Source organism: Spermophilus citellus (assembly GCF_964194105.1).
Source record: "Spermophilus citellus genome assembly, chromosome: 6".
Taxonomy (NCBI): Eukaryota; Metazoa; Chordata; class Mammalia; order Rodentia; family Sciuridae; genus Spermophilus; species Spermophilus citellus.
Window position 1 is genome coordinate 130,194,317 of NC_138187.1, and position 27,013 is coordinate 130,221,329.

Consider the following 27,013-nt stretch of genomic DNA (forward strand, 5'->3'; position numbering starts at 1 on the left):
TCCAGGATCCTCAGCAGTCACCAAATGCTGTGATCACTGAAGGGAGTCTGCAGCATGGAGCTGAGGGACAGCTGTAACATCACCACCTGACCCTTCTGTAGGTCTATCCCTCTCCTCTGTGCTGCAGGGCCACTCACCAGGTCCCCTGGGTCTCCACTTCATATTTCAAAGCATTTTTCCACTCTGTTCATAGGACATTGGTGGATCCCCAGGCTCTGAACCTTATATAAATGATTTGAAGTCAAGTTTCCAAGCCCTTAGGAGACTGCCTGACACCATTTCCTTTATGCAAATATTTGTTGAATTCATTGTAATAGGCATCACCTGACATTACTGACATACTAAGGTACGCATCATGTTCTCTATGAAAAAAAAAGTTTTTCCTATTTTTTCTAATCTTGAGGAAACAGATGATACAGAATGTGAGGTTTGGCTTTTTTTTAAGTGCACGTTTGAGCCCAGTGTCTCATGTACGCACATGCTAGGTGAGTGCTCTACCACTGAGCTACATCCAGACCTTTTTAAAAATTATTTTGAGTCAGGATCTCCCTCTGTTGCCCAGGCTGGCTTGGAACTTGCCATCCTCCTACCTTGCCCTCTAGAGTAGCTAGGATTATAGGTGTACGCCACCACAACCTAGCCAGAATGTCAGACTTTCTACAAAACTGGCCTGGAGTCTTTAAAAAGAGAGTCAATGTTATAAAAAGCAAACAAACAAAAAGGCTGATGAGTGGTATAGACTGGTATTGTCCAATAGACCTTTTGGAGTGATAGAACTAGCACACATCTATGCAGTCTCAATAGGAACCACTAGCCCAATGTGGCTATTGCACACAGAAATGTGGCTAGAGACTAATGAATTGGTTTTTTAATATATTTAATTTTAATTAGTGTAAATGTAATTCCACATGGCTACAAGGTCCTATATATTAGAGACAGCATAATCCTAGGTTCAAAGAGACTGAAAGAAATAGAAAAACCAAATGTTATGCATGGGCCATGATTGCATTCTGGATCCGTGGTGGAAGAGAAACAAGAGAAAAATATTTGGAGACCATAGTTAAATGTTTTAGTCAGCTTTTTTCGCTGCTCTGACTTAAAGACCTGACCAGCACAATTGTAGAGGAGGAAAATTTTATTTGGGGGCTCATGGTTTCAGAGGTCTTCATCCATAGAAATCTGGCTCCATGCCTCAAGGCTCTAGGTGAGGCTGAACACTGTGGGGGAAGAATGTGGTGGAAGGAAGCAGCTCACTTGATGATCAGAGAGCAGAGAGAAAGACTCCGCTCACCATACAAAATCCATACCCCAAAGACATACCCCAATGCCCGCCTTCTCCAGCCAATGCCCGCCTTCTCCAGCCACAGTCTACCAGCCTTCAGTTACCACCCAGTTAGTTAATCCCTATCAGGGGATTAATTCACTGATTGGGTTAGGGCTCTCACAACCCAATCATTTCTCCTCTGAACCTCATGCAATGTCTCACACTTGAGCTTTTGGGGGACGCCTCACATCCAAACCATGACAAGACATATAAATGTAAATTACTCAGTTGACATTATAGAACTAAGGGTAATTTTCTTAGGTGTGATTATAATGTTTTGGTTTTGTAGGAGTATTTCATTTTTAGGAACTGGATGCTACAGTATTCAAGGCTGGAGTGTTGCTATTCTCTTTCAAATGGTTCAACGCATACATAAAGAGAGGTATGATGTCACAAAATGTTAGTAATTGGTAAAACAGTGGAGGGCGTACTGGTACACATTGTACTCCTCTTTTAACTTTTCTATGTGTTTAAATTTTTTTTTAAAAAGTGGGAAGCATAAAATGAGAGGTACAGACACCCATCAAAAGCATGATAGCAAGAGAGCAAGGCATAGCTTCCAAAACACGGTGTTCCAAACATACACATGCAAAGCAGTTGTTTGGCACTTCACAGTTTTTTCCCTCTCTTATTTACAACTGTCTCTCTGAGAAATCACCATCAGAATTGCAACTTAGTGGGCTGGGGATGTGGCTCAAGCGGTAGCGTGCTCGCCTGGCATGCGTGCGGCCCGGGTTCGATCCTCAGCACCGCATATAAACAAAGATGTTGTGTCTGCCCAGAACTAAAAAATAAACATTAAAAAAAGAAAAAAAAAAGAATTGCAACTTAGTATGGAAGAAATGCACTTCCCACCTCCACCAAAAAAAGTGATAAAATTACTCCTTTGGTGGAAACTCTGTGATTTAGGGGAGGGACTGAGACTTGCCAATCTTCCCTCCGAAGTCTTGTCTCCCTACGGTTCTGATTTGGAAAAATGGTAGCTCTTTTCACAGATTACCAGGATCAAAGCCAAAATGTTGAAGTCTCTGTTTACTTTGCAACATGAGAGTTATTTATAAGGTAAATAATTATAAATTGGTCACATAATTAGGTGACCAAAAGTCAAATAGAATGTAAATGCCACAGGTGATGAATAATAGCTGACATAATAAGGAAAATATTCAAAAATTAGTTGATGTTGAAGTCAGGCCTTGAAGTACCATTTCTCAGCACAGAGTCTGAACTGAAAATCACATGAGTACTTGCCCAAAACAGGTTCCTCTGGGCCCTACCCCAGCCCTACAGAATCAGAATATCCATATTTACAAAGCACCCTCAGATGATCCTCGTGCATGCTAACATTTGAGAATTTCAGTTGTGGTAAGATTTAGATGTGTGGAAAGAAACCTTAAGAGTTTTTTTGGTTTGGGTTTTTTTTTTTTTTTCAATATTGAGGATTGAGTCCACTGGCCTTCTACCACTGAGCCACATCCCCAGCCCTTTTTATTGTTTGATTTAAGACAGAGTCTCATTATTTTGCCAAGGCTACCCTTGAACTTACAATCCTGATGCCTCAGCCTCCCAAGTAGCTCAGATTATAGGCATGTGCCACTGCATTCAGCTAAACCTGAAGAGTATTTGATGAGTGAAGCATCCTAAACAAAGATACAAAATAAAAACTGAAACTGAGTTTTTAAAGAGTATAAGGGCCCTCATTTTGTAGAAAGAGGAAAATTCCCATTTACGATCAGGTGAGATAAAGTTGGTTAGTGGAGGAGGCAAGCAGGTGTACAGAAAGCTCTGAACACCTGGCCAGTCTCTCACAGGGAGATTAGCCAGTGTAGGGAAGACAATTGGTTGACAATGAAGAAACAAACAATGGTGTTTTAGGCCAGGTTGTATAGGATGAATTAAAGAGAAAAAACTAGAATCAGAAAGACCAATGAATATGTAACTGCAATAATCCAATATAGGGGACAGAGACATCCACTCTACCACCCCTTTGTATGTAGCTTCTTTGATCTAGGAACCTAATTTACATAAGACCCGATCAACAAAAGAAAGCATAAAAGTTTTATTAAATTTACATGTACATAATGATCTTTAAAGAGAGTGAAGTCCAAAGAAATGACTAAATCGTGATGCTTTAATACTTTTTAGACAAAGAACAATGTATTTGTAAAGGAATTACAGGACAGGTGGATATCTGGTTTAGAGTAGTAAATTCTAGGATTTCTACTAAGAGAATCTATACAGGTGAGGTAGAAGCTAGTGGAAGACAAGGTTTACTTGAGAATTTGTTTATTCAGGTTTACTGCAGCCCCAATTACCCATCTTTGATGATGAAGGCTGTTCTCCAGCTTTGGTATGTGAAGGACATCCCTCCAAAAAGGAAGATGGATGGAAAGAAACCAGAAATTAAAAGTTGATCATCAGGGGATAGGGTTGTGGCTCAGTGGTAGTGCTTGCCTAGCATGTGTGAGGCACTGGGTTTGATCCTCAGTGAAGAAAGAAAAGAAAAGAAAAGAAAAGAAAAGAAAAGAAAAGAAAAGAAAAGAAAAGAAAAGAAAAGAAAAGAAGGAAGGAGGGAGGAAAGAAAGAAAGAAAGAAAGAGGGAGGGAGGGAGGGAGGAAAGAAAGAAAGAAGGAAGGAGGGAGGAAAGAAGGAAGGAAGGAAGGAAGGAAGGAAGGAAGGAAGGAAGGAAGGAAGGAAGGAAGGAAGGAAGGAAGAAAGAAATTGTGTCCACCTAAAACTAAAATGTTGAGGGCTGGGGATGTGGCTCAAGCGGTAGCGCACTTGACTGGCATGCGTGCGGCGCTGGGTTCGATCCTCAGTACCACATACAAATAAAGATGTTGTGTCCTCCGGAAACTAAAAAATAAATATTAAAAAATTCTCTCTCTCTTTTAAAAAAAATCAGACTTAAAAAATAATTTTAAAAATGTTGATCATCAGAGAAGTAGGATGAAGAAGAAAAACTAGCATCACAAAAGTTATGTGGGAAATACTTGCCAAGGTGTGGTCAACTATGTCAGAGCAAACAGGAACTAAGAAGACTGGATCCTTAAAGATGAGTAGCTGAGGGGATGGGGACGTAGCTCAGTTGTAGAGCACTTGCCTGTCATGTGTGAGGCACAGGGTTCAATTCTCAGCACCACATATAAATAAATAAAGATCCATTGACAACTAAAAAATATTAAAAAAAAAAAAGATGAGTAGCTGAACTAAACTTTATGTACCTCGGTAACAAACATTTTGAACTAAATATGTTGCACACTATGCAAAATTCTTTCCTCAAAGACTATAAGCCTCTCTATCAGGAGTCCTGGGTAGAATTTCATGGTGTCAGGCCCTGGGCTGTCATACCACAGCATGAAGATTCTCTTCCTCTATTCCCCGGAAAAGCACTAAAAGTGGATCTCATTTTGCTTGTGGTGAAACTCATGTCTCATTAAAGGTCAGGCAAGTCAGAAAAACTACAGGCTGAAAACTTAAAATTATTTGCCCAATTGTAGTTTTATTATTATGCAGGAGCAATAGCAGCAACAAATGGAGAAGTATACTCAAATTGGCTTTCAACTAGAATGATATATGAGTATATACTGCTATAGGGATTGTGAAAGTGTGAATGAGGAACTGTCTCTTGTTTTTGTTGATCTTTATTGCTATGGCTAGTTATTAAGTGTTGTAACTTTTAGCATGAGTTTTCCTAATGGTTAGTCTCATGGGTCAAGTTTTCCTGCATTTGCCTGGCGTAGTGTGATACGGAAAATATGAGACCATGTTCACAAGGTTCTAGACTTGTCTTTCTATTCGAAGGAACAAGAAATGAACTTCTTTGGGAGCAGAATGGATGAGGCTTGGGTGTTTTCTGTTTGTTGCAATACTGGGGGTTGAACCCAGAAGCGCTCTACCACTGAGCTACATTCCCAACCTTTTTTTTTTTTTTTTTTTTTTTTTTTTTTTGTAGTTGCAGATAGACAGAATGCCTTTATTTTATTTGTTTATTTTTATGTGGTGCTGAGGATCGAACCCAGTGCCTCACACATGCTAGGCAAACACTCGGCCACTGAGCTACATCCCCAGCCTCATTCCCAGGCTTTTTAAATTTTTTGAGACAGGGTCTCTCTAAGTTTCAGAGGCTGACCTCGAAATTGCGATCCTCCTGCCTCCACCTCCCAAAGAGCCATTATTACAGGTGTGTGCCACCAATCCCAGTGTCAGTTTGGACTTTTATTAATGGAATAAATTTTAATTTTTTTTAAAATTTTAATCTTAACTCCATAAAATGTTTAAAGATATGAGAAAAATATCTGGATTTAGATTTAGATAGGTGAGATCGTGTCGAATAAATCTCTGAAGGGATCTTTACTGACCTACAATTGTTTTAAAACAGGATTCCAGAAGGTTGAAGGAGTTTTGAGAGCCTTCGAATTTAGTGGTTTTCCCTAAACAAAAATAGTGAAGAAACTACATTTCCCAGGAGGCCTGGCGTCAAGTCTACGCATTCGGCTAGGTCTCTTCTCCGCGAAGTGTAGTGGGAAATGTAGTGCTCTGGGAAGGCCCGCACGTGACACTTACGTAGGAAGGCCAGAGGCACCTCTCGGCCGGGGCAGGACCGGGTCTAGGGTATCTAGGTGTGGGCTGCGCCTAGTCTGTAATTTGTTGTGTTCAGTGAGGGGAGGCCACCCATCGTCTGTCCCTAGCCGTATAATAAGCTGGCCCGCGTCCCGGCACTGGCTGGAACCTCTCGGGGGAAATCCGGGTGGGTTTGGCTGGGTGGTGCCGGTCCGATTTCTCGGCAGCCGGGTCGGGCTGGTGAGAAGGTGCAAACCGCGGAGCTGGAGCTGGCGCCCTGCGCCCCACCCAGGCTGCGGCCGCACGGGGAGGAAGCGCACTTAGGTTTAGCACAAAGTTTCCTTTTCTGCTTTCTCGTCAGAGCAGCTTAAAAGGACTGGGGTCTGAGAATGCCTCACTTTAGTTTGAAGCGGGCTCAAAGCCAAACGGATTAAAATAGGCGATTTCCCACTTCCCGAAAACGCACGCCCTGCTGGCCATGGGCAGCCGAGATCACCTGTTCAAAGTGCTGGTGGTGGGGGACGCCGCAGTGGGCAAGACGTCGCTGGTCCAGCGATATTCCCAGGACAGCTTCAGCAAACACTACAAATCCACCGTGGGAGGTGAGACGTCTCCGGGGGAGGGGCGGGCAGGACCCGGGCCCCAACTGGAACCCGAAATGGGGACCACGTCGGGTGCGTGGTGCCCGTGGATCCTTGTTGGGGGTCAGGAAGTAGGTGTCTGGGATCCTCGAGGGAGTAAAGTTTGGTTTGCATGCCTCTCTTGGATCTCCCCAGCCAGGTTTTCCCAGTCGGAATCGCCTGCCTGGAAAGAGGGCAAAGGTGTAAAGATGAAAAATGGGGAAGGGAGAGTCCAAGTGAGCAATTGCTGTATACCAATGGCCAACTGCGAACTCCTGCAGCGTTCAAGCAGTCCAGGGCCAGTCTCTGAAGAGCAGAGGCAGCTGAGACCCTCTGTAGGGCCGGTTAGGTGCCAGCGGGGTCTTTGCCCAGCTTCTCACGGGAGGTTACAGACAGCTGTTGAAGAAGGAGTAGAGAGGATTTAACATGGCCGAGACAAGGGAATTTAGGGGGCCAACTGGTCTGAAGGACCCAAGGATTGGGCCAGCACTGGGACCCAAAGAGCCTCCGCCGTCTGCCACACTGTCAAATGCCCATCGGAGCCAATAAGCTCTGCCTTCTGTCCATTGATCGCTTGAGTGAAGGTAACCTAGGGATTCTTCAAAGAATGTGAGAAATTCTCCAAAGAATGTAAAATATATCAGTTCTCTGACCTATATTCCCACTCCTTTTCCTCTCAAACTGAGGAAGAGAGGGAACACTAAAGAGTTAATTCACTAAAGAGTGGCCTTTTGGAATCAGCTGAGCAGTTTGTTTTTTTCTAGAGGTAGACATGTCTTTTTGTTCATTAGAAGATATTTAACTAAGAAGAGCTGGTGATGGAAAAGAGTAACTCAAAAACTTATCTCTTAAAGTATTTTTTTTGGACTGAAGATGTAGCTCAGTGGTAGAGCACTTGCCTAGCATGGGCAAGTCCTTGGGTTCAGTCCCCAGTAACACACACAAGAACTTTGTTGAGGAAAAAAAACTTGTGCTAATGTAAATTTTGAAAATGTGTCCTGGGGTTCATGTGATTTTTTTTCTTTTTAATTAATAACCATCTAGTTTGCAATTAAAATATCCTCCTTAAGAAAATCCAGCAGCTGGGCACATGCCTGCAATCCCAGACACTCAGGAGGCTGAGTCTGAAGGATGACAAGTTCATTGTTAGCTTGGGCAAATTTAGCAAAAACCCTGTCCAAAAAGAAATGTGTGTGTGTGTGTGTGTGTGTGTGTATACATATCTCCAGCAGAATTGTTTAAATTTCAGACTATATCCTTACCACTCTGCCCCCTTACTCCTAAATAACATGAGGGACCTTATTTCATAGATTTGGGTTAAAATGTTCTGCTTATTCATCTTTATGAACTGTTCTAGTTTTTTCTTAGTAAATAATATAATTGGATCTGGCTTTTATTTCTGTCACAGATGTGGAAGAATATATTTGCCAACCTCAGGAATTATTCTATTTCCTTATTAAAAACTTCCCCCTGGGGCCAGGGTTGTGGCTCAGTGGTAGAGCACATGTGTGAGGCACCACATCAAAATAAACAAATAAAATAAAGGTATTGTGTCCAGGGCTGGGGTTGTGGCTCAGCAATAAAGTGCTCACTCGCCTCACATGTGCGAGACCCTGGGTTCGATCCTCAGCACCACATAAAAATAAATAAGTGAAATAAAGGGATTGTGCCCAACTACAACTAAAAAATAAACATTTTTTTAAAAAATGTATTATGTCCATCTACAGCTAAAATATGAAGGGGAAAAAAAAGCTTCCCCTACTCCATACATGTTCATCCTTAATTCTCAGAGTCTCAGTATCTCCAGATTTGGTAGGGTTTCAGCATAACTGTTTTTTAAAAATATTTTTAGTTGCAGATGGACACAGTACTTTATTTTATTTATTTATTTTTATGTGGTGCTGAGGATCGAACCCAGTACCTCACACATGCTAGGCAAGTGCTCCAGCACGGAGCTACAACCTGAGCCCTGTCGGCATAACTCTTAAGCATCATCTACGTAGTGCCCTCTTCTTAGGAATCCTTGGGGACCTTCTTCATATATCATGTTCTCACCTACAGCCTTATGGATGTAGAATTCCCCAGGGTGATTTTTTTCATAATACAATTTAATTAGAAACCAACAGTGAAATTGAATGTGGATAGTAGAAATGGGACCGTGTTCATCTCATTTCCTCCATTCCCCACCCCCAACACTCCTCCCTGAGAAAATCCCCTAAATCTCCTGAAACTGTTTAATTTGAGAATACTTGAATTCATAATCACTGTCACTACCTGACCTCAGCCTTGGAGACAAGTAGTAGCAAATAAATTGGCTTGACAGGAGAAGAATAGCTGGAGATCTCTTTGGAGAATATGAATTATCTGTCCCACACTTAATGTACAAGTGCAGGCTCATCTCAGCCCATTCAAGGCTTACACATACATAAATGGGATTAGAGTTGCATGCCCCTTGAGTTGTAACTGCATATGTGATCTGAGTGTTTTTTTTTTTTTTTCTGTACTAGGAGTTATACCAAGGGGTACTTAGCCACATTTATAGCCCTTTGTTTTTCTTTTTTTTTTTTAATTTTGAGACAGGGTCCCCCTAAATTGCTTAGGGCCTTACTAAGTTGCGGAGGCTATCCTTGAACTTGTGATCCTCCTGCCTCAGCCTCCCAAGTCACTGGGATTACAGGTGTGCATCACTCACTGTGCCTGGCCTATCTATCCCTGGATTTTTTTAAAGGTAAATTTTATTAAAGTATAATAAACTTATCTTTTCAGTGGATTTTGCTCTGAAGGTTCTCCAGTGGTCTGACACCGAGATGGTACGGCTCCAGCTGTGGGATATTGCAGGTAAACTGGGAAGGCCAGAGAGGAACAAGGGAAGAAATATTGGTTTAAGCAACAAGATCTCAGAAAAAAAGTGGAGCAGCAAAAATCAGAATTTTTTTTTTCTTCTGAAGCTGGAATGATTGAGCTGCTTTGAGGATACATGGAATGAGGAGATAGAACTTTTGCAGATGTTTTTTAGATGTTTTGTCCTGAATAAATGAAAAGCAATCTGTATGGAAGGGTTTGTGAGATGGTGGATTGTCCAGACCCTAGGTAGATGCTTCCGTAGCAGAAGGTGGGTGCTTTTTGTAGGTTTTCAGCTGACCATAGAAACAAGATCCCCAGAAAATAGACAATAATAATAGTGAATCTGTATTATGTGCTACCATTCTTCTGAGTATTTCAAATTTACTGATTCATTAATTCTAATAGTCCTATCATAAAAGCTTTTATCTTCACTTTACAGATGAGAAATCTGAAGTACTGAGTCTGATTTGCTCAAAGTCACATAGATAACAAATGGCAGGGCAGGGATTTGGACTTAGAGCAATCAGAGTGCAGAATCTGCCTTGGAGATAATTGGGCTTAATAAGGATAGAAAATCCAAGATAGAAAACCAGGAGTCCTCTACCACCTATATGCAAACTGCTCTGGCCCACAGTGAAGGAAGGACAGGCAGGGCATCAGAGGACACTGAAAGTGGTTGTCAGGGTCACCTTCTCATGAACTTCTCTTCTCCCCAGGGCAGGAGCGTTTCACATCCATGACACGACTATACTATCGAGATGCCTCCGCCTGTGTTGTTATGTTTGATGTTACCAATGCCACTACCTTCAGCAACAGCCAGAGGTGGAAACAGGACCTGGACAGCAAGATCACACTGCCCAATGGGGAACCTCTGCCCTGTCTGCTCTTGGCCAACAAGGTACATGGCCAATCTAAGAAAATGACCCCTGGCCTCTGTGGTCAGAAAGTGGATCTAAGAATGCTCTGTGATAGTGAGCCTCTGTTTCCCCTTTTCGAGTTAGCAAGATCTTCTCTACTTCCTTTGAAGAGGTGTAGAGAATGTGACTTTCTTTCTTTCTTTCTTTTTTGTTAAAAAAATATTAGATCTTATAATTTACAAAAAGTTAAACAAATTGAAATGTAGACATTTGATGAATATGTCTATTCATCTGCATTTGAAGTGATAAATAAAACATGAAAATAACACAGGAAACTTCCTGGTGATCTTTCCTAACCACTATTCTCCCTTTCCTCAAAGGTGACCTCATCCTAATTACTAATGTAATACGTTGATTTTGCCTCTTTGAACCTTACACAGAAGGAATCATATGGCTCACAGTTTGCTGTGTCTCTTCTTTTGCTCAATGTCACATACATTTGTAGGATTCACCCATATTGTTTCATGCAGCAAAAGTTTTTTTTTATTGAAATAAAGGTATTGTGCCCAACTATAACTAAAAAATAAGTATTTTTTTAAAAAAGGTATTGTGTCCATCTACGGCTAAAATATGAAGGTTTTGCACATTTTCATTGCTCTATAACATTTCATTATATTAATGAAAATTTATGTGTTCTTTGATAGTGGAATGAATCAGATATTAGTACTCTATATGCAAATATGATTACATGACCTGTGTAATGCTACATCATGTACAATCGGAAGAATAAGAAGTTTTACTCCAATTATTTATGATATGCCAAAAGGCATTCTGCTATCATAGGTAACTAATTAGAACAAATAAAAAGAAAATTTATCCATTCTAGTATACATCAACTACTTGGTTGTTTCTACATTTTAGCAATTAAACTACAGCTGTTTTACATGTATTTCTGATCCAGTGTATGTATGCATGTATTTATTTATTTATTTTCCCATTTAACTCACCTTTTTAAATTTTTATTTGTTCTTTTTAGTTGTACATGATAGTAGAATATATTTTGACATATTGTACATACATGGAGTATAACTTCCCATTCTTGTGGTTGAACGTGATGTGGAGTTGCACTGGTCACAAATTCATATATGAACATTGGAAAGTTATGTCCCATTCATTCTACTGTCTTTTCCATTCCCATTCCCCCTTTCTTCCCCCCACAGAGAATGTGACTTTCTTTGGGAAGAATGTTGACTGTAGAGTTTAGATACTGATGTTCTTAGCCAGTGGTAGAGAATTGTTTTAAGCCTACAGGTATCTGAGACATGTTTCTCTTCCTAGGAAGTTTATGGTGTTGCATTTTACGTATTTTTCTTTGTCAGTGTGATCTGTCCCCTTGGGCAGTAAGCCGGGACCAGATTGACCGGTTCAGTAAAGAGAATGGTTTCACAGGTTGGACAGAAACATCAGTCAAGGAGAACAAAAATATTAATGAAGCCATGAGGTGAGTAGTTCATGCTGACCTGGGGACAGGCACAGAGATTTACCCATCATGTACCGTTGCCCTGTGTACCATCTTTTCTTGCTTCTGATGAAGCAAGACTGAATCATTGGAATGCCAACTCCTGAACATCGGGAATACTGTCTTCTTTCCCATAATGACTGGGGACCAAGAGCTTTTAAACCTATAGCTTTATAGAATGTCATCTGCTTATGAATCTGCCTGCTGTATCTCTTTTTGCTCCATCCATTTGCTCAGGATTTTTCATTTCTTTATTTGTAGAGTCCTCATTGAAAAGATGATGAGCAATTCCAAAGAAGACAGTATGTCTTTGTCTACCCAAGGGAACTACATCAATCTACAAACCAAGTCCTCTTCCAGCTGGGCCTGCTGCTAGTACGATTTGACTTGTTTCTATCCCAGTTCTAGAAGGCCTTTCCATTTACTCCCATTGGGCCCACCCAGCAATTTCATTAAGAATATTCGAACTGTCTCCTGCCAGCTATCCAGTAAGAAGGGCCATTGTGGCTTAAAAAGACCCCTGGGACCCATGTGTATTTCGGCATCTCCTGGATATTGGCTCTGACTTGCTGCCAGCTCATGTGGCCCAGTCAGTGACTTCTGTGAAAGAATGATCACTTCATCCCTCAATTTGTGATCTGGAACTTTGTGGGAAGAATTAGAAATCAGCATCTGTGTTTTCAAAGTCTTAATTCTCTGCCAGGTGTGGTGGTGCACACCTGAAACTCCAGAGACTCGGGAGGCTGAGGCAGGATGATCACAAGTTTGATGCCAACCTCAGCAATTTAGTGAGACCCTGTCTCAAAATAAAAAAATAAAAAAAAACTGGGGATGTATTTTGGTGGTTAGAGCACTTACCTAGCACAAGGCCCTGGGTTCAAATCACAGTACAGGCGGGGGACAAAAAAAAAGGAAGGAAAGAAAAAAGGAAAAGAAAGTATTTGAGGCCAGCCTGGGTAACTTCGTGAGACCCTGTCTCAAAAAATAAGAAGGGCTGGAGGGCTGGGGTATAGCTCAGTGGTAGAGCACCCTTAGGTTCATCCCTAGTACTGCAAAATAAATAAATAAATAAATAGAACTGGGGATGTATCTCAGAAGTAGAGTGCTCCTAGGTTCAATTTCCAGTACCAGAAAATAAAAAAATAATTGTCATCTACTTTTGACCTTATTTTACCACTTGATATATGATTGAGAGAAAAATGAGATCAATTGTCTTTTCCTAAATTCCTCATAGGCCAATTGCTTTCAGATTCTTTCTGTCTTGGACATGGAATTTAAACATCTGATTCTGGGATGTAGAAGATGGGGGATGAACATCTATGGATTGGGGGCTCTTGGTGGTGAACTGTAGTTACTCTATTTTTGAAACTTCTAGTCATGATTAATTTTCTCTCAGCTTCAAAAATAGTCAAGCTTTTAAATTGCCTGCCTTGTGTAATGAGAGCATTTCTTTCCACAAAGAAATTAATCCACATTGATTTTCTGGGTTTTCTGGGTTGATGTTCTGAGGCATGATGCTGTATTATCAGTTGGCTTGATAATACTCAAGGGGCCTTGTTCCTCAAAGCTTTGGGGCACCTGAATGGAAGAAAAAAGGGGCGAGATTAACAGAACAGAATCCACTGCAGCAACTTTAGGAACAGTGTGGGTGGCTAGCACAGCCATAGGAGACAAATATTATGTACAGGCCTTGGCCTGGGGGTGGAGAGTGGATAGACAGAAAATCATTAGGTAATTTAAGCACTAAATTGGGCAGTGTTTTTAGTGCTGAATCACTTCTAGACGGTTTAATTTGTTAAATTCTTCCTAGGATGGTGATTTACAATCTACCCAAGGTTATTCATATTCGTGGTGAATCCGGGCCTAAATTCTTTGGTAGACCTTAAATAAATGTCCTAAGTCTGGCTCATGAGAACCACCTGGGAAACTTTTTTTTTTTTATTTCTTAAAGTTTTAAGATTTTAGGGATCCCAGTCTCAAATCTAGTAAATCAAACTTCCAGGGGTGCAGCCTGGGAATACATTGTTCTTGTCAAAGCTTCCCAGGTAATTCTGAATGACCAGATTTGGAAACCACAGCTGGAGAACTTTGTAAAAATTGAGAGTCAGGTCTTTACTGTGTAAAGAATCCTGGGTTTGCCAGGTATGGTGTGCACGCATGTAATCCCAGCGGCTCAGGAGGATCACAAGTTCAAAGCCAGCTTCAGCAATTTATTGAGGTCCTAAGCAACTCAGCAAGACTCTCTCTCTAAATAAAATATAAAAAAGCGTTGGGGATGTGGGCTCAGTGGTTAAGCACCCCTGAATTCAATTCCCAGTACCCCCCAAAAAAGAATTCTGCATTTGGGGCAGGGGATATAGTTCAGTGTGTAGAGCGCTTGCCTCTCATGCACAGAGCAGTGGGTTCAATCCCCAGCAACACACACACACACACACACACACACAAGAATCCTAGGTTTGTGTTTGCTCAGTTACTTTCCAGGTGATTCTCATATACACAGGCTTTCAAAGCCATAGTCCCAAGGAAGAGGCCAGGAGCCAAATAAAAGAAGGACAAAGTGGGCCAAGCCTTCAGTGATGTGTTGCTGATTTTCGATGTAAAGATTGAACCCAGGGGCTCCCACTTGCAAGGCAAGTACCCTACCTCTAGGCTACATTCCAGCCCATTTCTTTTGTTTTTTGGTACTGGGGATTGAGCCATATTCCTAACCCTTTTTAATATTATAATTTTAAAAAATTTTGAGACAAGACCTGACTAAGTTGCTGAAGCTGACCTACAAACTTGCATCCTCCTACCTCAGCCTCCCAGGTCACTAGGACCTCAGGCCCTAGTCCCTACTGTGCCCAGTTCCTTGTTTGTTAATGTCAGTTATTATAATTTGCTTGATATTTTAAGACCTGGGAGTTCTTTTTTGTATTACCATTTTCAGATAAGTTTTTTTGTGTTGTTTTGTTTTGTTTTGTTTGTGGTGCTAAGGATTGAACCCAGGGCCTTGTGCATGCTGGGCAAGCACTCTATCAACTGTGCCGTATCCCCAGCCCATCAGATAATATTTTGATTACAGTGATTCTGAAGATAATAGTAGAGTAACAAATTCCACTTGTTTAGAGAAAACTGATTTTTACAAGATCACAAATAAATGGAAAGTAGGTCTCATATTCATGGTGGTTAATAGTTAATGGCCTTAAATGTCAGTTTGTTAAGGTGCTATTTTATACCAGTAGTTCAAGAATATTGTAGCATTGGAGATTTTATCTTTATAACCTCTGGTTTTTTTTTTAAATATTTATTTATTTATTTATTTTTAGTTTTTGGCGGACACAACATCTTTGTTGGTATGTGGTGCTGTGGATCGAACCCGGGCCGCACGCATGCCAGGCGAGCTCGCTATAACCTCTGTTTTAAAGAAATTAATTTGCTAGTACCAATGCTTAGGTCCAGTTGCTTAGTACCAATTCAGAACTTGATTTAATGCCCCAAATACTGCTTGGAGATGGGACCATTTTAAAGCCAAATATGTTTTCTTTTCCCATTTGCTGACTCAGGATCTGCCTGCCTTTTTGCGCATTGCTGGAGGCTGGCCCGCCAGCCCTTCTGGATTTTTTTTTCTCCCAACTGGTGAACATTATAGGCCTGAAAAATCATTAAAGGCGGCACTGAAATATAACTAATTCTACTCTATTCCCCTGTCCTTAAAGAAAAGGCACATACCTGTGATCCCAACTATGTGAGAGACTGAGGCAAGTCCTGCCTTGATAACTTGGAGAAAACTTGTCTCAAAATAAAAGATATGCCAGGCATGGTGGTGGAGTTTGTAATCCCAGCAACTTGTGAGGCTGAGGCAAGAGGATTGCAAATTTGAGGCCAGCCTCAGCAGCTTAGCAAGACCCTAAGCAATTTAGCAAGACTCTGTCTCAAAACATTTTTTTTTTAAAGGCTGGGGATGTAGCTCAGTGGTAAAGTGCCCCTGGGTTCAATCCCTGGTACCAAAAATAAAAATAAAAGTTTTTGAAAAAGATAAAAAGTACTGGAGATGTAATTCAATGATAGAGTCTTGTCTAGCATACCAAGGCTCTGTTTCTAATTCCCAGTAACATGGGGTGGGGGTGAGGAGGAGGAGGAAGAAAATATTTACATGAATGGAAATGTGACTATACTAAAAATAGCTAGGTCCTATCATTTGGATGCCACTCCTGGTAAAATTGTTTAGAACGTGGACATTTTTGTAGCCCCTCCCTAGAGATGTTTCTATAGTTGAGTCAAAATTTCCTTTTGTCATTTGTCTGGTCTTTGACAAATAATATAGTCATAAGAATTTCCTAAAGGGTGTTCTGAGCAACCCAAGGAAGGGCTGAGAACAGAACTGTGGGATAGTGACTGCCCACCTTTGTTCTTTGAACAGAATAGCAAGTGACCCAATAAGTAGGGACAAAGCAATCATAGGGCAGGGATGGCCCTCAGCAATAGGGTGATGAATTCCTTTTTTATCACTTAAAAAGTAATGATCCAAAGCTGGTCCAGGGTGATTTACCTAAGTCATTCTCCCCAGCTAAGTTATAATTGGATTCCTTATTTTTTCCTATTATTTCCATATTAACTTTATTCTGTTGATTTGTGTCTGTGTCCTCAGGACACTGTCCCATCTCACAAGAGACTTCTCTTGCCAACATTTTATAGACAGTGGCCCACATTTGACATAATCTAAGACCATGGTTAGAGAAAGTAAAAATCTCTATATAATTCCGTAAAATCAGATTACCCAAGAAAACAAACCTCAGTGTCCCTTTCCCCTCCCTTCCTCTTAACTCACTATGTTTGAGTAGACTCCCGCAGTGTAAGTGACTCAATCTATTAAAGCCAAATAATCCCCAAAGGTGCATAGTTGAAATAAGTAGGAAGTCACTAGAAAGAAATGTATGTTGGAAAGAACTCGACATGTGCTTTTGATTTATCCATAAATACTACAGACTGCAGAATATATCTAGAAGTGATTTTATTGTTAGAAAAATCCTGCTTTCTTTCCTTTAAGGCATTTCAGACATGATTTGAATCCACTCAAGTTTTATCTGCAGAGGTTCAGTATAATAATTGTATTGATCTGTATTAGAGTTCTCCAGGGAAATAGAAACAATAAGTGAAAAAGAGAGAGAGATAGAGAAGCTGGACTTGGTGGTGCACACCCGTAATCCCAGCTACTTGCAAGACTGAGGCAGCAGGATCACAAGTATCAGGCTAGACTCAGCAACTTGGCAAGACCCTCTCTCAAAATAAAAAAGGGACAGGAATGCATCTCAGTAGTAGAGTTCCCCTGAGTCTTATCCCCAGTACTACACCAAAAAAAAATTTGTAGAGAGATATAGATATCAATATATAAAGAGATATGTAGAAAAATATAGATATCAATATATGGAGAGAGCCAGGCATGGTGGCACATGCCTGTAATCCCAGTATCTCAAGAGGCTGAGACAGGAGGATAGCAAGTTCAAAGCCAGCCTCAGCAATCGCAAGACCCTAAACTACTCGGTGAGACCCTGTCTCTAAATAAAATACCAAAAAAAGTAAGGCTGGGGATATCACTCAGTGGTCTAATGCCCCTGAGTTCAATCACACTGGTACCAAAAAAAAAAAAAAATGGAGGTACATAGATGGGTAAGTGTATATGTATTTATTATAAGTAATTAGCTCATACTGTAATGGAGTCTATCAAGTCCAAATTTGCAAAGTGAAGGGTTCTAGTTTGAGTCCCCTTGAAGGTCAGCAGCCTGGCAGATCTAGTGTTTCAGCTGTTAAGGAGGAGAATTTTCTCTTGCTTGAGAGAAGACATCTTTATGTTCTGTTCATGTCTTCCACTGATTGGGTGAGGCCCACCCACTTTAAGGAGTCAGTCTGCTTTTCGGGGTCTGCTAATTTATTAATCTCATCGAAAATACTCTCACAGAAAACACCCAGAATAGTGTTTGACCAAATATCTGGGCACCCTGTGACCCAGTCAAGTTGAGACACAAAATGAACCATCACATGCTCTTAACAGGGCTCCCTGAGTGAGGGGTACTATTTTGATAACTTTTCTTTGCACAAATTGAATTTGATTCACATTCAAGTTGAGGCCCATCTCATAAGGAGCTAATTAAAGAGGAGAAAGCAGAGAGAAAGAGGAAGGCAATGAGACAGGTATTTTCCGATGAGTGCCCAAAGCACTGGATTCCAATACCTGATTCTGTATAGGACTCTTCCCTCAGCTCTACAAGCTGTATAGGCCTCTCATACGATCTTTCAAACAACAGGGCCAACAGTTCTTCCCATTTTCCATTTGAGGGAACAAATGTCTCAAAATTTGACTGGCTGAAAGGCAGCTGGTTGCATTTGTAATAAAGCCAAGACATAACTGCATGTCTTCTAATTCCCCATCTCCATTCTGTCATTTGGGTTTCTGGGAAACGTTTGGCCTGGAAAACCCATTTTAGAAAATAAGCCTAGACATTTAGAGAAACAGAACTGAGTCCTTTGGGGTTTTAAACTCTTGGTTTGTATTAAGATAGCTTTTGAGAACATGCTTATGTGTGGAATAGTGACATGTGATTAAATTTGGGGCCAAATCGAGTGCACCCTGAAGAGCATGCAGTGCACACGTGTCCTAAGATCTTTAATTGACAGGTTCGACTTACTAAGATATGTCACCACGTGCAGTGACTGTCATTTAATTTCGCATATCACTTTTCTTATTTGCAAGTGCAGGGATTTTAACAGCCATTCTATTTTCAACTGTTGCTGCCAGTAGCTGTGTTCATCTGTGTGTTTGCTGCAAACCACATACTCTCCTAAGCACTTCACACAGAAAATTTTTATTTCACATTGACCTTATAGGACAAATATATGAGGTAACTGGGGCCAAAAAAAATGACTTTTCTCAAAATGGTGATTTTTAACTTTAATCAACTCCAGAAATAGCCCTTTGCTACATCACAGTGCTTTCCACTGTGTGTGTGTGTGTGTGTGTGTGTGTGTGTGTGTGTTTTGGTGGTGGTGGCATCCTTGAAGTTTTTCCATTTAACAAATTTCGGTGTGGTGGAAAGAGTAATATGTTAAGTGGGTAGATAAATTTTCTAATACCTTTATGATAAGAATGTTTATACTTGCTCATTAAGGAAATGAGAAGGAAGACCCCCAAATTGGCCATAGCTCCACAACCCAATCAAGACCTCTAATTTATTTCAGTAAATTTGCTTTCCATTAATTTTTTAATGCAGACTTTTTTTGTTCAATCATTTTCATACTTGAAACATCTAATTGCCTGCTATTTATGTATCTAGGGTTGCAGCAGGAATTGTAGGAGATATAAGATCTGTGCCCTAGAAATCCAAAGAAGAAAGAGGTCAAAAAAGAGTTCTTAAAGTAAATTTGAGATAGATAATGATTGAGAAAAAGGTGGGATAAGATTTCAGGTTGGGCAGAAAGGGAGTTTGAAATGCTTAGGCAAGTTTGGAAAGTAGTCAATGGACCAAAGAGTTTGTGTTAAAAATAAGGTTAGGGGCTGGGGTTGTGGCTCAGTGGTGGAGCGCTTGCCTTGTGAGGCACTGTAAGGCACATGTGAGGCCCTGGGTTCGATCCTCAACACTACATAAAAATAAGTAAATAAAATAAAGGTATTGTGTCCATGTGCAACTAAAAAAATATTTTTAAAAAGTAAGGTTAGGGCTGGGGTGTGGCTCAGTGGTAGAGGACACACCTTGCACGTGTAAGGCACTGGGTTCAATCCTCAGCACCACATAAAATTAAAGGTATTATGTCCATCTACAAACAAAAAATATTTTAAAAAATAAGGTTAGAAAGATGATTGGCAGCTTGTTTAGGTGATTCATTTGGCCCATGTGGTATGCCCATTTTGTGCCAGGTATTTCTTTAAGTATGTAGGATGCAAGGCTGGGGAGGAGAAGGCTCCTGTCCCGGAAGGGTGATCAGAAAACAGAGGGACATGGAAAGAATTCTTCAGTGTGGAAAGTGCCAAGTCTTTACTACTTAAGAGTGGTAGAGCTTGAGAGGGGAGATCAGAAAAGCCTTATGACAGACAGGACAGTCAAACTGAGTAATGAGTCTGCCAACTGGAGGGCTATGGAAGGAAATGCATTTCAGACAGGTGGAATAAAGGGAATGAAGCCAGGGGAAATGTGATGCACAGCACAACTTGCTCAGAGGAAAGCGGATATTCGTCACAGCTGGAGCTGGAAGTGGGGAGGTGGCAGTAGGATTGTATTAGTCTGTGCATGCTGCTATAACAAAGTGTTAAACTTGGTAATTTTTGAGTATCAGAAATGTATTTATTGCTCACAGTGTTATAGGCTGGGAAGTCCTAGATCAAGACACCAGCCCTAGTGAAGGCTATTTGCTTCATAGATGACACCAATTTTGCTGTATCTAACTGGCAGAAGGGGCAAACAAGCTCCCTCAGGCCTCTTACATAAAGGCACCAATACCGTTCAGGAGGGCTCCATCCTTATGACATAGTCACCTCTCAAATATCTCATCTAGATACCGTCACATTGAGGATTAGATTTCAACATATGCATTTTACAATCAGGCCATTGCAAGAGTAGAGGTGAGAAAACACATTTGAAGTGGGGTCAAATAAAGGATATCTTTGTAGGCCATGCCAAAGCATTTGGACTTCATCTTGTAGTACCAAGTGAAGGGATGTAGTACCTGTGAAAGGATTTTTTTAATCTTGTTTTCTTATTGAAAAATACATAAATACTAGTCTTTTTAAATGTCATATTAGGACACCATTTTTTTTAAACCTAATTATTCTGGATGTCATAAGCGCAACATGGTCTCATTGGGCTGAAATCAAGGTGTGGGCAGGACAGCATTTTTTTAGTTATAGGGAAGCATTCTTTTCTTGCTTCTGGGCCCCCTTTCTTCATCTTCAAAGCCGTTTTTTCTCATCTCTTATCACTCTGGCCTTTTTGGCTCCTTTTTCTTTTCTTTTTTGCTGTGCTAGGGATGGAACCCAGGGCCTTGTTCATACTAGGCAAGCGCTCTTTACTGGGCATCACCCCCAGCCCCTCCTTTTTCCACTTTTTTTTTTTTTTTTTTTTTTACTAGGGATTGAACTCAGGGGCACTCAACCACTGAGCCACATCCCCATCCCAATTTTGTATTTATTTAGAGACAGGGTCTCACTGAGTTGCTTAGCACCTCGCTGTTACTGAGGCTGACTTTGAACTCTTGATCCTCCTACCTCAGCCTCCCCAGCTGCTAGGATTATAGGCACGCACCACTGCACCCTTTTTTCCACTTTTAAGGAAGCCTTGTGATTCTATTGGGGCCCACTTGGATAATCGAGGTCAATTTTCCATCTTAAGATCAACAGATTAGAAGCTTACTTTCCCCTCACATAGTCACAGTTTCTAGGAATGAGGATCCAAAAAATTTTCAGGGATCATTGTGCTTATGATAGAAAAACTGAGAGTAGAGGGGGCGAGGAACCTGTCCAAGATCATACAGCTAGTTTGTAGTAGGACCAAGAATAAAGACAATTTTTTACTATTTAAATAATATAGATATTTTTAAAGGAGATAGGATTCTGTAATGTCATCTCTGAAATAAAAATTGATTAAGAGATTGGGTATTATTATAGGTATTTCTCTACATATACAGTCCCAGCTGTGAGCCCCTCCCCCTACAAAAAATAAAGTTAAATAAGAACAGGCTTATATATGGCTTTTGGCAATTTGCTTTTCTCTCTTGAATGTATCTTGGATAGCTTCCCATGTAAGAACACAGAATTCTGCTTTCTTGCTTTTCATTGCTACATAGGACTGTATGGAGATATTATAATTTATATATCCAGTTACCTATTATTGGATACTTGGGGTACTCCTTTTTCCTCTATTATGAACTCTTATCTTTATATATTTATGAATTTACATGAAAACTTTTTTAGGAACTCCTAGAAATACTCCAAAAGGATATACACATTTTGCTTAAATTTTGAATCAAATTTCCCTGTAAAATATATCCATATATACACATCCATTAATAGGGTCTGGGAGGTCAGTTTTCCAATGTCTTTAACAAGACAGTTTACTGATTTGAGAAGTGAAAAAAACTAAATTATTTGGCTTTTATTTTGTTATAAGTGAACGATATGTAATGTATATTCATCATTTTTATTTCTTCTGTGAGTCACCATCCTGCATCTGTGCTGGTGATTGAACCCAGGGCCTCTCCACACTAAACCCACACTCCACCACTGGGCTACACCCCAGCTCCTTCTTAGTGATTTATTTTATATATTAAGGACAATGATCTTTTGCTATATATTGCAAATATTTTTCCTAATTCATGGAGGGATTTTAGCAAAGTCATGTTAGATCTGTGCTTAAGAAATATCTCTCGTAGTAGCTTGAATGCTAGCTTAAGGAGTTAAGACTTTATTATGGAGCTGTATGCACTTAATTTGAGGATGGATGTGAGTGCTGTGCTTTATGAAGGCAGTGTTGCCTGTTAAACCTACCACAGATTACAGATCCCATTCTTCCTTCTAGGTTGGCAGGGTGAACAGAGCCAGTAGATTGGAAATAGAAATTTAAAAAAAAAAATTAAAGAGGCTTTCTTTAACTTCCTAGAAGAGTCTTCAAAGAGTGGTACCTTTCTGTGTTCCTGTGATCAGTAAAAGCAGGGACTGTCTTTTTATTTATTTATTTATTTTTTCATATTAGGAATTGATCCCAGGGACCCTTTATCACCAAGCTACATCTTCAGTCTTTTCTTTTTCTTTCTTTTGTTTTGTACCAGGGATTGAGCCCAGGGGCACTCTACCACTGAGCCACATTCGCAGCCCTTTTTATTTTTCATTTTGAGACAGCGTCTCACTAAGTTGCTTAGGGCCTTGCTAAGTTCTGAGGCTAAGTTGCTGAGACTAGCCTTGAACTTGTGATCCTCCTGTCTCAGCCTTCTAGAGGCACAGGGATAAAAGGCGTGTGCCACCAGGCCTGCCTTAGTTTTTTTTCTATTTTTTATTTTGAGACAGAGTCTCGCTAAGTTGCTTAGGACCCTGCTAAATTGCTGAGGCTGGCCTTGAACTTATGATCTTCCTGTGTGTATGTGTATGTGTGTTTGTGTGTGGGTTTGTTTTGCTGGGGGTTGAACCTAGGGCCTTGTGCATGCTAAGCATATATCCCCTGCCTTTACTGTCTTTAATATATGCAATGAAGAAGGAAAAGACTACTTCTCAAAATACAATTAAAATCATAGGGGAAATTAAGCATTGGGATAACAAGCCAAGTGGTTTTTTGTTTGAGACAGGGTCTCACTATGTAGCCCAGGCCAGCCTCAAATACTTGGGCTCAAGTGATCCTCCTGCCTCAGCCACCTGAGTAGCTGGGACTACAGGCTCACACCATCACACCCTCCTCTATATTTCATTTCCGGAGAAAAGGAATAACTGCCTTTTTTGTCAACTGATCATTTTCTGTTTTTATAGCTTTTCAGAGTTTTATTACACATACTGTCTCTTCAGAGTTCTCAGATGGTGCTTTTAAAATCTGATCTATCATATATGATCCGTGTCTTTCTTCAGATTCCAATAAAATTGTTACGGTTGAGATAGGCACACAGGGATGATTGGAGGTGCAGTAGTGGGAATCTACCTTGGAGCATGCATTCTAGGTTCTGTTAGCTCTAATAGGCAGAAGTTCTGAATTTGTCCAGTAAAAAGTAAACTAGAAGTTCAAATGTTAAGCTACTTCCTTCCTAAAAGACAGTGTTGGTGAAATCTCTTATATTATTACTATTTTGTACTAGGGATTGAACTTGAAGCACTCAACCACTGAGCCACATCCCCACCCTTTTTTATATTTTATTTAGAGACAAGTTCTCACTAAGTTGCTGAGGCTGGCTTTGAACTCACGATCCTCCTGCTTCAGCCTCCCAAACTGCTGGGATTACAGATATGCACCACTGAGATATGCACCACTGTGCCTGGCCAGTGTTGGCTGAAATATGAGTGAATAAATGAGCAAATGGAGGGGAAGCATCAGCTGAAGCTTCAGTGAAGAGACAGGGAGGACATGACTCACACCTCAGATGGGGAGAGTCTTCATTCAGTGGCCATCCATGAGCTGGCCTTGGACTACACAACCAGGCCAAGTCCTGGAAGACCTGTTGTGAACTTTTTCTCTGCCTGGACATGTTGACTATGGCTAGTTCCATTCATTACCTAATAAATGATTAACAAGACTGCTTCTGCCTCATTTCATAATACTAAATAACGGTGTTTGCTAAAATAATAGCAATTTGTTCTAATAAAACAGCCTCCAACAAAACTACTTTTTGATCACAGCACCACCCCAATCTCGGCACTGGTATTCTGATAATACTACCAATGGTAAGACACTTAGTATAAACATATCTGGATACCTATTAGAATAGCTATTATAAAACCAAAACCAAAGCCAAAATAAGTGCCGGTAAAGATGTGGAAAAAGGAGAACACTTGTGCATTGCTGATGGAATGTAAATTGGTACATACAGCCATTCCTGAAAAAATTAAACAGAATTGCCATGTAATCTAGTAATTTCAGTTCTGGGTCTATACCGAATAGAAGCAAAAATAGGGACTCAGATATCTGCACACTCATGTGCAGGCACTACCCATAGGTGGGAGCAACCCATGTGTCCAGACATGATGAATGGATACACAAAATGTAGCATATACATACAATTTGGCCTTTAAAAGAAGGACATTCTGTCACCTGCTATGAGGTAGATGAACCTAGAAGATATTAATTAAGTGCAATATGCCAATCACAAAAGGACAAAAACTATGTGATTCCACTTATAGGAGCTATGTGGAGTAGTCAAATTCATACACACTGAAGACAGAATAGTGAGGCCCAGGGCTGGGTGCAGGGAGAGGGAGTTAGTGTTTAACCTGCACAGAGTATCTGTTACCTTCCTGGAAGATGGAAATGTTCTGGAGATGGATGATGGTGATGATCACCCAATGGCATAAATGTACTTAATGCCATACTACCGTACACGTAAATATGCTCATCTGTGTAATCTTTTAGCCATAATTTTTGAAAAAGCAGGGTAGGGGAGAAGTTGGCAGGACCTGGAGTAGACAAGAGATAACTTGTTTAATGTTTCACTGGTTGGCCGTACTATCCTCTTCCCTCAGAGAAGCCACGTTTTACAAAGGGAGACTTTCAGGAGGCAGATGGTGATGTGTTTTGTTGTCATTTGGGGACTGCATCTTCAGTTGGTTATAAAGGCTCTGTGGCAGGGATTGAAGACTATTTATAATGAATGGTGGGGTAAACTTTAGTGGTTCCCATAGGGATCTCTGAAATCTCTGTTCTCTGAAATTTAAGTACACAACAAATGTTTGTGGATTTAAACAGAAAGCTCTGACTTTCCTTCATTTATGATTTGGGAGTCAGCCCCGCCTCTACCCAAGGATGTGGTCATATTTTAAAAATTAAGTGTAGCACATACACATTGCACTTATGTATGCCAGACTGTCCTAAAGGCTTTTCACATATCTATTCATTTAACCCTAATAAGCCTGTGCGGTAGGTACTTGTTTCCCATTTGACAGATGAGAAAACTGAGGCACAGTGAGAGAAAGTTATACAATTATAAAGTGGTGGATCTGGGATTCCACAGGAAACATTTTATGATACCAGAGCTCATTCTCCAAATTATTATACACCTCTTGCTTCTTGGAATAGTAACGTTCTAGGCGGGGATTTTAATGACCCTGAAATGGATCTCAAGGTCCAGAATGGAGAACATAAATTGGGGATGAAGACATCTTTGATTATGATCCTGATTCTCTACTTCAGCGGCGTGGTTGGTCTCCTGAGGGGTAATGCCGGAGCCAGGTTTAAGGGCTTTCGGGTTTAAGGTCAAATTTTTTGAACCTAAGGAATTTCCCTCCAATTCTAAAGCAGCCCCTTAGTGACGAATCTGCGGCGTAGCCCACGGGTTTTGCTACTAGCAGATTTCCTAAGTGATCAAGGCAGACGAAATGAAACACCATTTCATGAACACTGAGCCACGTTGAACCCTATATAAATCTTTTTTTCTAGTCATTTCAAGATACAGCTCAAGACGAATCTGCAACTTTGGAGTGGAAGCCAGGGGGCGGGCTGAGCAGCGACCATTTTTGTTTTGCGGCCGTGCGCTCTCAGAGCATCTTGATTAACAGGACCTCACGGAGGAGGCGGGGCCTGCCAGGGGGAGGGGCGGGGCCTGAGAGACGTGATGATTTAAACTGACTAATAAGCAGGACGCATCTGGCAGAAGCCGCCAATGAGAGAGCGTGTTGGGGCGGGGCGCCCAAACCCTAGTGGGTTTGGTGGTGCCGCTGCTTTGGCGCATTTTCGGCTGGTTTGATTCATCCATTTTGAAGAGACGGGGGAGCGGGGGGCTCGTCTGATCCAGGGGCCCTGAACCAAGGAGCGGCGGAGTTTGAGAAGCCAGCATCTCGGGGTTCGGCGGCAGCGGCCCCATCGGCCGAAGTTCGGGGGGGGTGGGGCGCCGAGCGCGCGGGGTGGGGGGGGTCCTGGTCTTTGGCTTCTCGACTCGGTCCTGTTTCGACAGCGAACATGTCTCGGCCTGTCAGGTCAGTGCGAGTCCGAGGCCTGGAGCGGGTTGGAGGGGGTTGGGGGTGAGTGGCGAAGGAATGGGAGACGGAGCCTAGAATCGGCCCTCCCGGTTGCCACGCGCGGCCTCCTCCCTTTCGGGGCCCGCGCGCGCCCTTGAGCGTGGGGGGCCCTGTTGGCGCGCGGGGGTGGCGGCAGCGCGCCTGTGCGCGCGCCCCTCCCCTACCCGCGCCGCTGCAGGACTCCGGTCTGCTCTGATGCCTCCCCCACCCGCCGCACTGGAGCGGGCGGGGTGTTCCCGAACCGCCAGGGCCAGAGGGGGAGGGGTGTGAAGTCAGCGCCCCCAAGCAGGCCCCACCTCCTCGGGGCGGGCCCCTCAGATCCCGTTTGGGAGACTGGCAGACTCGCGCTCGGCCCCCCCAGATTTGGTGAGGAGGGGCGCAAGCACGGTGTTGCCCCTTCATCCCGCGCCTTGCGTCGAGGTGGGGGCACTCGCCCTCCTGCTCCAGCAGACAGGGTGTTCCACGCAAAGGGGGAGGGGCAGCAGTGCTGCCCGGTCCCGCCTCCGTCCTCGGGGTCGCCCCAGGCCCCGCCTCCCGGGCCGGACGTGGGCGGGACCCGTTCTTTACCCTTGGAGCAAAAAGTTGAGGGATTGGACCTCCCAAAAATAATGCACGGCT

The 27,013-nt window shown here is 41.7% G+C and overlaps 2 protein-coding genes across 4 annotated transcripts in view; both read left to right on the forward strand.

Annotated features, from left to right (window-relative positions):
- The first annotated feature begins 5,877 nt into the window (after positions 1 to 5,877).
- Positions 5,878 to 15,015, forward strand: RAB29 (RAB29, member RAS oncogene family). Of its 2 annotated transcripts, XM_081299686.1 has the most exons (5): positions 5,878 to 6,486; positions 9,271 to 9,342; positions 10,065 to 10,246; positions 11,585 to 11,706; positions 11,986 to 15,002. In XM_081299686.1, the coding sequence occupies exons 1-5, from the start codon at positions 6,363 to 6,365 to the stop codon at positions 12,098 to 12,100; spliced, it is 615 nt and encodes a 204-aa protein (XP_081155812.1). In that variant the 5' UTR covers positions 5,878 to 6,362; the 3' UTR covers positions 12,101 to 15,002. The 2 variants fall into 2 exon arrangements, with proteins under 2 accessions (XP_081155812.1, XP_081155813.1); XM_081299687.1 differs by lacking the exon at positions 9,271 to 9,342 and having other exon boundaries at positions 11,986 to 15,015.
- Positions 15,016 to 26,126: 11,111 nt separating this feature from the next.
- Positions 26,127 to 27,013, forward strand: part of NUCKS1 (nuclear casein kinase and cyclin dependent kinase substrate 1) — a 36,183-nt gene continuing 35,296 nt past the window's right edge. The window contains exon 1 of one of the 2 annotated variants that reach the window (XM_081297487.1): positions 26,127 to 26,353. In XM_081297487.1, the coding sequence (XP_081153613.1) occupies positions 26,337 to 26,353 (17 nt within the window). In that variant the 5' untranslated portion in view covers positions 26,127 to 26,336. The remainder of the gene's footprint in view (positions 26,354 to 27,013) is intronic. The other variant, XM_081297486.1, reaches the window with a different exon arrangement.